Raw genomic sequence first — 13,325 nt, 5'->3', positions numbered from 1 at the left:
GAAGAGACCTTAACGGTCAGTTTGAAGGATTCGTAAACTGTGGTCACTTTATCTACGAAAAATTGGCCCAGAGTGTCACAGAAATCAGAGCTGATTATTACCTGTTTGTCACTATCAATTTTTGTCAGTTTTTTAACAGTAGCAAAGAGTTCTTTACTAGAATTCTTTGCCTCGTCAATTTTTCGAACAAAGTATTTGCTTTTTTCTTCTAATATTAATTTTTTGTACATGGCCAAGGAGGTTTTGTATTCGGCTTTCAGTTGAGGATCATAATTGGTCCTCCATCTCCTCTCCACCCTTCTACAATATTGTTTATGCAGCTGCTGACTAGTAAGTGTAGGGAGGAGAGGACACAGCCCCCATACCTGAGCCATAAAGGGCCCAGGGGACTTAACCTCCTGGACTGGCTCATACAATGTGTCCTCGGGAGCCTACCTCCATAACACAGTGGTTTCCCTGCCTGTGGGTGCGTGGGCAGGTACAAGTCAGTGTGCTCCCACCCAGCAGGAGCTTTGAAAATGCTCCTTCAGGTTGGGAGCAAACTTTTGTTTCTTTGCCAAAGCTCTTGTGGGCAGGGACTCTCAGATTGCTGCCACCCAGCTGGAGCAAGCACAGACAGCTGATCCTGCTTTGTGGGAGAAAACCCAGCTCCCACAGCATCCAGGATGCATGTAGGGAGCAAGTGGATCCAGGGGGCGTGGGGCCTCCCCTGCATCCCCCAATGTACTGTTTATTTTGTGCCCAGGGTGGCACGGGGACACCCACCAAGGAGTACCTGAAGCGTCAAGGGATGGGGTCCTGAGAGCCACAGTGGACTCAGGGGAAGGGCGGCTGTGCCTTCACCTAAAAGGAATGGTCTGCGGAATGGGATTCCAGGAGCCCATGGTGGCTTGGGCAGGACCCATGGCCCCCTTAATACAAAATGAAGGCCCCTGGGGATAGGATCCTCAGGGCCCCTATTGGCTTGGAGAGGGGGCCATGTGTCCCCTCCTCTTTGATAATAAAAGAAGGCCCTGGGAGATGGGGTCCTCAGAGCCCATAGTGGTTTGGGGAGGGGGGCCATGAGACCCCTCCTCGTAATTAAAAAAAACAGCACTGGGATGGCTCAGGGAGGGGGGCACCACTCCCTTTCCTCTAAATATATGTTTTGGCCCTGTGGGATGGTTTTCCCTGGGCCATTAAGGCCCAGGGAGGCGGTCAAAAACAAAAGCCCTGAGGAATGGTTTCTTTGGGGCCCCAGAATCGATCAGGGAGGGTGGCCGTATGCCTCCCTCCCTCCCCTCAAACAATAAAAAGCCCTGAGGGATGGGATGAGGTCCATGGGTTGTAAAGGCTTGGGGAGGGGGCCTGCATACCCTCCTCCTCTTAAAAGCCTAGGCTATGCTCCTTTGATTTTTAAATGAAGTCAATAAAGAACAATCCTGTTAAGAAACCTACATCAGGGATTTGAAGATCTTCTTGTGTGCTCACTGTTTTGGATATTGACTGTTGTAACTGTTGAAAGTGCTGAACCCTTTTGCGTTCCAACCCTTCTATATATGAGGTCAGACCCCTTAGAATTTGCTGAATGAGTGTGGTTGTTGCCCGCCATTCACTACCAGGCAATTCCTGTGTTACCATGGAGTGTAGGAAATATGTATGTATGCAGTGGAGAAGGAAAAACTTAAACCAAAAGTTAAACTTCTGATTTAGAACCGGAGTAAATGAGTGTTTCATCTGCATGATGGTAACTAAAACTAAGATGAAGAAATAGCACAAATTAATCTCATATCACTACACTTCAGCTCACTCTCATGCCTAGGAGCCATCTCTTCAACTACCCTAAAACTTAGGTTCCTGGGATTTCTTTTTGATTCTCAGCTTTAGTTTGCTTCCCCCAAGTCAACATAGGAGTCACAGGTATATAAATCTCCAGCTCTCATCACCTCAATAAATCCTTTCACTTCTCTAGATAACCATTGGTAGATTTGACCCAAGCCTTGTCATAGCATGTCTGGACTACAGCAACATCATGGAGACTGGTTCCTCAAAGAAATGCAGGGGCATATGTACAAGAAAATGTCTGAGGGTGGAGCTGTGCCACAATTGGCAGCGCCTTGCTCCGACATTTCCAAAGCGCATGGATGCGCTGTATTTACAACAATACAGCGCACTCCTGTGCTTTCCCTTGCGCTGGCGCTGAAACTAGCTGCCTAGCGCCAATGCAGGAACCCTTGCACATAGTGCAACAGTGCCTGCATTGCATGGAATGATTGTTTATGTGCAAAAAGATGTCCCCCCTGCACATAAACAATCATTAATGGCGATGTGTTACTTCTATGTGTGCTGCAGCACACATAGAAGTAGCAAATCGCCATTATTTAATGATTGTTTATGTGAAGGAAGGGACACCTTCCTGCACATAAACAATCCTTAAAGGCATTTTCTCTTTCCGTGTGTGCTGCAGAATGTAGCACACATAGAAACAGCAAACACAAGAAGAAATAAAAGTATTTCTCCTCGTTCTACCATTCTAACACCTGTAATTGCATGCGTTAGTTTTTGGTGCAGCCTCAGATTTACACCTCATTGTAATTATGGGGCAGCATCAAAAAGCAATGGGTGTTGCAGTGGAACGCCTACAGCAACACCCACTGCACGCCCCTTTCAAGCAGATACCTTTGTGAAAGGGTACCATATTTACATAGTGGCGTTTAGACACAAAACGTGGCTTACTGCCACTTTGTAAATATGGTGCAGGGCATGGCACCACCGGTGGCATTATCCCCTTGTAAATATGCCCCTCAATGTCAGGCTGCAAATACTGCAGAACCAGTGTTATGTTCATTGTAGTGTTTTGTCCCGTGCTTGCAAGCACGAGTTCATGTGGTGTTGTGTTATGAACTCTTGGTTCTTGGCACGATCAGGATGTTCTAGATTAGAACACCTGATCGGGTCCAAGAATCAAGAGTTGGCAGTTGAGGAAAACCAGCCGGAGCTTGAAGACGTGTAACCGCTGGTGCTTCCTTTATTTCTTCATTGGAAATAAACTTATTTCTAAGTTTACCCAACTCGAGTACATCATCTTTACTCAACAAACTTGGCGACGATTTTTTTTAAAGGAAGCACTATTTCTAAGAACCTACGTGGAATAGGAAAACCTACAAGAATCTAACCCGGATATTTGAGGATTAAAATCTGTGGTTTTACGAAGTTCTGCTCTAAGGTTATTAATTCGTCAATTTTTATTGATTTTTTTTCTTCGCTGGATTTACTTCGAGTGGCCAGATTTCGTTTCATGCATCACAGAAGGATTTCGAATTGTTTGTGTAAAGAGGTCCTTTGAACTGTTGCGAGGAACTGGCTGAGTGCATCTGAATTCGTCATTTTATTTACTACGGGTGTGCTGACTAACGGAGGAGCTGTCATGTTCCGGAGTTCTTGCCGTTGCAAGCATCGGAGTCAAAGTGTTCTTTTGAAATTTTACTCAACGACTTCACTCACCTATTCCAACGGGGCATCTCGTTCTCATTCCGTAGTGGATTCTTCGAGTGGAGTGTTCCGTCTTCTCCTGCTGGCAAATGACGCGCGTGTGACGTGTGCTGTCCCACGTTTACGTTCAACGACGCAACACGCCCATTCACGTCTGATTTCATCTGTGGTCATCACATTTCCGTGTTTTAAGTCAAGAACGAGGCATCTATTTTTCAAAGGTACAATCTATTTCTGTTTTCGTTTTTTTTTTTCTTTCTTTTCTTTTATCATCCTGAAGATTTCTTGTGCTGGTTTAATATACTAATTTCTGAGCAAAGTCTTCAGCGCGTTTTCAAGACTGCTTCGTTATTTGAAAAAACTTGTCCTTCATTTGTCTCTTCGGACAGTAATTCAGTGACACCTATCTACGCATCAAACTGTGTTTGGATTCCGTGTTTTTTTTTTGCATGTTTTTTTTTTCTCTTCAAGAAAGACTTTCTCGTTATTTCAACATGATGGTGTGCCATCTAGTGGATATAATTTTTTCATAATTATTCTTATGCTATTCTAACCTTTTCCTTTCAGGTGCATTCTGCAAATTTCTATTGTGTGATAATATATGTGTAATTGATTTGTGGGCAATGTATAATTCGAATTGAATTTCTATTTCAGGCATTGTTCAAGGTAAATTCTCTTGTGTAGCTCGTTTTTTTTTGTGTGTTAAAAAAAAAAAAAAAGCATGATTGCACAAGGTTATACTCTTGCTCCCCCGCAAGCGTACTGGCCTGCCGGAGGTTCACCATGTATGCCATGGGTAGAATGGAAAGCGTATTTTTTGAACTACATAGATACTTTAGATGCCAACGGTAAAATGAAACCTCATGAAAAAAAAGGTATTTTCTTACATTCTCTGGGTCCTGAAGGACTTAAAGCATACAATGAACTACCGAGTATTGAGTCTAGTGGTGACGGGAATGTTTTTGAAAAGGCTATTTCAGATTTTGATCACTATTCTTCACCTAAAGTGTGTGTAGGTATTTCTAGGTATAAGTTTTTTCAAAGGAAACAGAGTTCTAATGAATCTGTTGACTCTTATGTTTCCGTGCTCAAAACTTTGTCGTTAGATTGTAAATTTGGAAGTTTACAAGAGGATTTCATTAGGGACCAAGTAGTGATGCATGCTAATAATTCCACTATTCAAGAAAGGTTATGGGTCAATGGTGATTCTAATCTTGAAAGCATATTAGCCATTGTGAGGAAATCAGAAATGTCTTGCAGAAGTGCAAAACAAGTCAAAGGCGAGCCTAACAGTAATAAGAATGATGTTGTTGCTAAAATTAATCCCAATAGTAAGTCACAGGATATTAAAAAAAAGAAGTCTTCTGGTGCCTATACAGGGAAAAGAGAAGATCAAAAAGATAATTTAAGGTGTTTTAGGTGTACAAGTAAAACTCACCTGGCCAACTACAAATTTTGTCCGGCCATTAAACAGAAATGCTCTAATTGTGGGGTTATTGGTCATTTCATGAAAGCATGTAACAGAAAGAATACTAATAATAAGGTTAAATGTATAGGTCAAACTGATGACAGTGATGATGAAGAACCTAATTCTGATTGCGGTGGTGCAACTTCGTATGTTCTAAATATTAGGGGTTCTGAGCTTGCTATATTGAACATTGACAGTTCTTTCATAAGAAAGAAACCTATATGTGACATGATTATTGGTGGTGTTGATACTAAAATGTATGCGGATTCTGGTTCACCATACTCCATTGTGAATGAGATGATCTGGAATTCACAATTTGTACCTAAATTAGGTAATGTTTTGAATCCTCCTGACATAAGTCCGGAAGGCTATTCTGGTGAGAGAATTGATATCTTAGGATACAGAACCCTTGTTTTCAGATTTAAGAATCGTGAATGCACTGCTAAGCTTTATGTGTCAAAAAAAGGACCTTCTGTTTTGAGCTGGTATGATCAGGGTAAATTGGACATTATGTTAAACCCAAACAGTTCCAATCCTGTCATGGTTATTGATGAGGTTAATGGTCTCAGTGAGTTGTTACTTCATAAATTCCCCAATGCTTTTAAGCCTGACATTGGCAAATTAATTGGCTTCAAACATGAAATCAAGCTTAAGAAAGATTCATGTCCTAAAATTCACAAAGCACGTAACATTCCTTTAGCTGTTCGCGAAGAAGTAAAGAATGAACTTGACTCCTTAATGAAAGATGGCATTATTGAAAAGATTGAGTCTTCAGAGTGGGTTTCACCCATTGTCGTTGCTAAACGAGCCAATGGAAAAATTAGGTTATGCATTGACCTCCGCCATCTTAATAACAACATTGTCATTGACCAGTTTCCTCTACCTCGCATCTCAGAGATGTTAACCACTGTTAGGAATGCTAAAATTTTCTCAACAATTGATCTTTCCGCTGCTTATCACCAAGTTGAATTACATGAGGATAGCAAGGACTACACTGCTTTCATTACCCCGTTTGGGTGTTTTAGGTACAACAGAATGCCTTTCGGGTTAGCTTCTGCAGCAGCCATTTTCCAACGGGTAATGCAAGATATTTTAAAGAATTGTGATAATGCCATTTGTTTCCAAGATGACATTCTTATATTTGGAAGCAATCCTCAGATTCATTTAGCAGCACTTGAGAAGGTACTCAAAGTACTTTCGGATCATGGTCTGACTATAAAACATTCAAAATGTAAATTTGGCGTGAAGTCAGTGAACTATCTGGGTCATGAGTTATGCGAAGAGGGGATTAAACCAAAAAATGATTTAGTTGAAGCTATTCGATCTGCTCCTCATCCCAAATCCAAAGATGATGTTAGGTCTTTTTTGGGTCTTACCGAGTTTTACTCAAAATACGTGCCAAATTTTTCTTGTCGCATGTTCAACATCAGACAGTTGATCAAGGACAAGAACAAGTTTATGTGGTCTGAAGAGTGCGAAGCGGAGTTTGCAGATGTAAAAAAGGCGATTTGTTCAGCTACTGCTCTTTCTAGTTTTGATCCGTCATTATTTTGCATTATCACCACTGATGCTAGTGCAAGAGGTTTGGGAGCAGTTCTTGCTCAAAGATTAGATTCTGGTAAAGAATGCATAATTGCCCATGCATCCAGGGCGCTTACTCCTGCAGAAGAAAAGTATTCCACTATAGAAAGGGAAACCTTAGCTTGTGTTTGGGCGCTTGAGCACTTCAGGGTGTTCGTGTGGGGTAAGGAGTGTTTAATCAGGAGCGACCACAAACCTTTGGTACGGTTATTAACCACAGAGGGCATGTTGAAAGCTTCTGCACGCATAGCACGTATGTCTATGCGTCTTCAGGATTTCATTTATAAGATAGTTTATGTGCCCGGCAAAGAAAATGTTACTGCCGCTGACAGACTATGACTCAACCTCTGAATTTGTGAAATTGAAGGTTCTGTACATCATCCGTGATGTCTAGTGGGCCAGTTGCAAGCTCGTTCAATGCTACACCTCAATGAGAAACCACTGCTCATGGGCTGCAGAGCTATCATTTATCATCCAAGAGGAAAAACACAGAGGCAGATACTTGGAGGTTGCTGGTCCCACACTACGGAGTGCCATCAGCTCAATATTCCAATCTGAGCCCAATCTTTTACAATTAAGTAAACTCTTGAAAAGAGATTAATGAAGGCCTCGTTGAACTTGTCAAAGATCAGTGTTGGGGTCAAAGATCAGTGTTGTGATCAAAGAATATTGAACATAGGCATACACCCTTCCAAGATGACTCTGACTTCTCCATTTTCTTCATCAAATGATTCATTGTCATCCCCTCAACCACCATGAAGCAATCAAAAGGTAATATACAGTGCTTTATTAAATAATAAATGAAGAAATAAATAAGTAAAATGTTCGATAATTGATAGTTGGGCATTCTTGCTTCCTTTCTGACTAATCGTTCGTGGGGATAATAAATCGTATAGCATACAAATGTGATGCTTTGTTGTTAATACTTTTACTGAAGCCTCAGTGAGCTAAAATCTTCACTTTTGTGTTTCTTTCAGGTGTCTTGTCTGAGCCAAATAAAACAAAACCAGGAACCGAGTTTGTTGTGATGTTTTCGGTATTTGATGAAAATATGAGTATGTATCTGGATGAAAATATTGCGACGTACTGTACGGCTGACGTCGATAAAGAGGATCCAGACTTTCGAGAAAGCAACCAGATGCACTGTAAGGTTCTTTCAAATTCTTGTTGAGCTTTCTATCACCTGTTCTGTTTTGAAAGGTATATGGGGCATAGTATCAAGAAACGGCGTTAGAATTATCGCCGCTTTAGCGGCAGAAAACTGCGACTAAAGCGGCGATAGTGGGCTTGATAATATGCTCTTGTGAATTCCAGTAGAAGCCCATGTTCTAGTGTCAACCTGGGCTTCTATTGGAATTCTCAAGGGCATATTATCAAGCCCATTATCGCCGCTTTGATAATTTTAACGCCCTGCTTGATAATATGCCCCCATATTTCTTTAGAAAGTACTAGAAATTAGAGTGTGCGTTGCAACAAAGCTGACACAATCGTTGTGGCAAAATCGTTTCTTTAAATTACATCTCTGCTACAGGCAGATTTAGCTACTTGTTGGCCAGACCTATTGTTTCTAATACACATACGGGCATATTTACAAGTCCCTATCGCCAACACAACATCACTTTTTACGACATTGTGGTGTCGATAGGGGCTTCGCCTTCTTTACAAGGCAGCGTTAAGCCACTTAACATGGCTTAACGCTGCCTTGAAAATAAGACACCCTTTTACGCTATACTTACAGTGAAAGGGGAGGGCAATGGGTGTTGCGGTGGGTGTTCCACCACAACACCCATTGATTTTAAGGCTGTCTCATATTTTCAAGGGTGGCGTTAATATGGGGCAGCATCAAAATTAAAACCAGGGAATACCTGGTCTTACCTTGGTGAGCCAAGTAGAAATGTTTAATTTCTCCTCGTTTTTGCTCTTTCCATGTGTGCTGCATTGTACATTAATCATACAAAATACATTTGAGTCGTGGCTACTCATAGATATGATGAACACCTACTTTATCTCATGGTGGGATCAAAGTTATGCGTCTCCATCTTCAAGGGATATGTCTGAACATATGGGACCATTTAGCAGATTCACTTTTTTCCTATTCAGAGGCCTCAAACTTCTGTATGGCAGCTAGTACATATTCAATACATTTAGAAAATAATCTATTAAAATACGCAAAAGATTTTTCCTCTTGATGTGAATACTCCAAATGACTGCATGAAACTCATCCTGATAAATTTGTGCCACTATGTGAATAGTTATATGTCAAAATATTGTTTCAGGGATATTGTATCATAATATCGTGGGCAAAATAATGAGGTTCAAAATATTGAGAAAGCAGTTACATATATAGGTATAGATTTGCTACTCTAACTCCTCTATACTCTACATCTACATACCATGAAGATATATGTCATCAAGCAAGGTGGATGTGGAGTTAAACTAAGTCAACAAATACTTTTCTATACAAACTTATCTTGTCGATATTTTGCCCAAAATATTACACTACTGTGATATTTGTGAAACAATAAACTGGTGTTTTTACAAATGCAATCCATTTAAACTGAGAATTATATCCTTTAAGAATCCTTACTTCTGTGCTTGTGTTTTCCCAAACAAAGAGGGTGTTAATTTCATATGCATCACTGTATTTGCTTACTGGGTAATACTATCATTTTTATAAATTGGTCGTCATTGCCATGTAACCAGAACACAGACATCTCAAGCAAATTTATACCAGCAAAAATGTACTGAATGGCCAAATTGAACAAATCGAGTTTAAAGATGAAATATTTCTTCATTAAATAACAAGGATAATGTTTTTGCTTGAGTTTTTTTAAGCCACAATTCTTTGCTTTTCACTTTAATTTCGAAGTACTTTAACTCTGTTTTTGAATTCATAAATCACATATTTACAGACATTTTCAATAATGTATGAACCAGGTCCCACTGGTGGGGGTATATACAGAGAGGATACCTAACTGTTAAAATAAGATGATCTCTGTGAGCCTGTGCAGGTCAACTACAAACCAGTTAGGTGAATCAAAGTAATAAAAATTGTACTGAGAAGTAGTTAAGAAATGCAGCTACACATATGAAATCCACATGCTTTCTTTATGTGAAAACACAAGCACCAAAACATACAAAATGGAGGATACAGGTGACAATTCACCTCTGGATTCACTAAGAAAACTTGAATGTTGAAGGCTTGTTGGAGGCAAAGCCAGAAAAAGTTTCACAAAAAAAGGGTAAAGATAAGCAGAACCAGATGTACGTTAGGGCCCACCAGTGGCTAGATTAATTTCATGATGATTAGCAAGTAAAGTAAATACACACACATGATCTACAGTGATCACTTTGTCAAGCCCATCTTGCCTACAGTTGCGGTGAGGTAAACTTAACCACAATGAGGTAGGGCCTTCGTCATATGGAGACAGTATGTGCATGAAGATGTAATGTCCATAAAATACCATAGAAAGGATATCTTTGAGTTCTTTAGTTCCTTCATGAACAGTGTGAGTGACCGGGTGAGGCACATGCAAGGAATACCAGACATGTATTTGCTACAGGAAATGTCTGAACAGCTTCTAAGAAGGCCAAAAAGTTTTCAAGTTTAAAGGAAATACTTCACTAAAGGTACACCATTCCTTTCAAAATTCTCCACATTTGTACAGTTAACGGTCCCTATCACCTTTTCAAGAGTATTGCGGAACGTTCAGGAATAATACCAAACTCATTGTCTTTCTGTTATCTGATGGCAAAGTCAAGCAAGTGTCCTTTTTATTTAGGTATCAATGGATATGTGTATGGTAACCTTCCAGGATTAATCATGAACTCAGGAGAGATAGTTCGATGGCATCTATTCGGAGTAGGAAATGAAGTTGACATCCATTCAGCCTACTTCCATGGGCAGACTTTAATAGACAAGAACCATCGTGTTGATACCATTAACCTCTTTCCTGCTACGCTGGAAGAAGCTGTGATGGTGGCTACAACCCCAGGAAAATGGCTACTCAGCTGTCAAGTGAATGACCATATAGCAGGTGAGACATCAATTATTTATTAAACAGATAATGACAATGTGTAGTCCTAGTTTCATACCTTGGTATATTATCAATAGACCGCAAATGAGTAAAGGTATGGTCAAAAAAAGTCATCAACTTCATTTGTGAATACTTCCTGATAAAAATAAGCTTGACAAGAGAGGAATGACAACCCGCTTTCAAAATCAGAAGAATTGGGGTGAAACTAATATGAATGCCTAAGTACTGCAACAACTTCCAAGTTAGATGAAGGTCATACCAGACCTCAGGTAGTCAGACATAATAAAAATACAGTACAAGTCCATTAAAACTATTGTGGCAATAGTGGCGTTATGTTTCACATATAAAAAAGGCAGAGCGTGTATTTGGCTTAACTATAGTACAATAGGGCATGAGATAGCACTATGTTGTGTCATTGGATCAGTTCTTCCCTTTTCTAACTGTAGATTGAACATAGACATGTTTTCCCTGGGTTTAATACTATAAGGAGGTGCACACCAAGCATACGGTGGCTAAAGCATGTAGAAACCTACCCAGTAAGTTGAGCTCAACCCTGTTTATGTGATACTTATGAAAAAAGAAAACTCACTTGCTAATCCTCTATACAACTGACTTTGATCTGGGCAAAACGAGATCTCCTAAAGTGCATCTCATCTGGCAGAGGGCAGTTACAGTCCCATCACAGACTGGATGGAAAATTGTTGGTGACAGCTGGTTGGATATATAGGAGAATTGGCATTTGTACATGTTACCAAATGTAGAAAATATACTGGGCTCCGAATGACTGAGTTTCTTCAGTTGTCCTCATGAGTGTCTGCTGTGCCTGCACTGCAAGTGTTATCTCTGGAGTTCAAATAACATAGAAGTTCAATTTATTGTGGTTCGGTTCAGTGAGCTTTCCTCTCCATGGACCAACGTCTGGAATCTGCACCGCATAGATCACATAATCATTTTGATCATGTCTGATTCTGGGCACAATCATGGATTTAGTTTGCTTTTTTAATAATGAGTGTTGGACTTGGCCGTTCTGGCAGGTTCACCACTAAACTTTTTGCGATTATCCTAGCTTTTTCCCTATATCGTGTAAGTGGTTTTAGGCCCCTAGGCGCTTTTACACTGTGTCCCAGTGGAGAGTGCGTGTGCGCTGTGTATGTCTGTAGTGAGACTGACCTGCCCTCCCATAGGAATGCATGGGGAATGTGTGTGTCCATGGTAGTTCCTGATGCTTGGGGAGTGCAGGGTCGAGTTTGGTATGTGTGAACTCGTGAGATTGAATGCTGCGCGATGATGTGTGCGGCGTTAGTGTGTCTAGTGTAGAAGTGCCACTTCTAGAAGCTGGCTCGTCTGTGGAATAAAAGTGAAGTGACTGTCTAGCGTGTGATTGGCTGGTGTGCCTGGCTCCAGGAGTCAGGATGGGTCTGCCCCAGTGGTGAGTGAAGAGATCTGCATGTTGATGAGTGGGAGGAGTACACCTGGGACCTGAATAGGGCTTGGCTTTCCCCACACAATGCTGGCTCCGCCCCCTGTGGTGCGACTGATGACCCTGGCCTGTTCTGTGAATAGGGAGAGGGGCTGAGCAAAACAAAGTGCTCAAGAACCAGTTGCATCTGGTTCGCCCCTTCCCTGCACCTTGAGAAAAAGGTAACCTGTGTATAAAAAGGGGCTGTGACCCCAAGTAAAATGTTCTCTTCTGATCCTAACCGGAGGGGGTCCTGCTGCTGCTGCTGGGTGCCAGGAGAGACCGCCACTGGGGACTGCCTCCCTGCCTGGAGGACCCTGTGAGCTGGCCCCTGGGCCCAGCCCTTGCCCCCCTGCCTCCTAGAAGACTTTGTTCCAGAGCCTTGCCTGGGAGGAGCGCTGTGTCTTCCCTGGCCTTATTTTTACATGTGTACTTTTGCGCCTAGGGTGTAGTTGCTGTGTGCGCGCGCAAACGCTGTATACACTGCCTCCGGGATAAGCCTGACTGCTCGTGCCAAGCTACCAAGGGGGTGAGCAGGGGTTATCTTGGCGTGTAACTCTCCGCCCTGACTTAGAGTGGTGGTTTCGGCCTGGCTTTGGCGCAAGACCTAGCCAACCAGAAATCCCATTTCTAACAATGAGCATAAGAAGATCTATTCCATCTGGCAAGATCCTGTTACAGTTGAAAAGCTTGGTTTCTAACTATGAAATCCACATCTGACTGAACATTTAGGGCCACGTGTATCATTCTTTCAAACAGCAATTACCTAATTGTGATTCTCTGTGAATCTCATTAGTTAATCGCTATTTGAATGTATGAAACTCCATGAGTTTCATTTAGTGTTTCCTAATGGGTCGCAAATCAACCTACCTCATAAATATTAAAGAGGCAGGTCACAATTTGTGACCCATTACGAATCGCTAAAATCACAGGGATGGTGGCCTGCTGGGGTCAGCAGACCACCATGTCTGTGATTGCTTTTAAATGAAGCAATCATTTTTTTTAAATGCGGCCCGTTTTCCTTAAAGGAAAACAGGTTGTGTTTAAAATAGCAAAACTAAAAACATTATTTTTATTTTTCAAGAGCAGGCAGTGGTCCGTGGTACCACTGCCTGCTCTTAAAAATATTTCTCCGAACATTCACTAAGCGGAAGGGCTCCCTTGGGTTCTCCTTCCCGTTGGTGAATGGGTTACCACATACTTGAAGTAGATGGTAAAACAAGAATGTTTTGCAACCGCATTTCGGTTGCAAATCATTTCTACATAACGCTGCGATTCCGTATTAGGAAGGGATGCCCTAAACACGTCC

General features: G+C 41.5%; 1 protein-coding gene across 3 annotated transcripts in view; it reads left to right on the top strand.

The window, feature by feature from the left end:
- Positions 1-13,325, top strand: part of LOC146785799 (ceruloplasmin-like) — a 436,448-nt gene that overhangs the window by 66,793 nt on the left and 356,330 nt on the right. For all 3 annotated transcript variants that reach the window (XM_085635075.1, XM_085635076.1, XM_085635074.1), the window contains exons 4-5: positions 7,498-7,665; positions 10,303-10,557. In XM_085635075.1, the coding sequence (XP_085491201.1) occupies positions 7,498-7,665; positions 10,303-10,557 (423 nt within the window). The remainder of the gene's footprint in view (positions 1-7,497; positions 7,666-10,302; positions 10,558-13,325) is intronic.

This window comes from Triturus cristatus, chromosome 11 (genome assembly GCF_964204655.1).
Source record: "Triturus cristatus chromosome 11, aTriCri1.1, whole genome shotgun sequence".
NCBI lineage: Eukaryota > Metazoa > Chordata > Amphibia > Caudata > Salamandridae > Triturus > Triturus cristatus.
The sequence above is the reverse complement of the archived record's forward strand: the minus strand, read 5'-3'. Positions and strand labels throughout refer to the sequence as shown.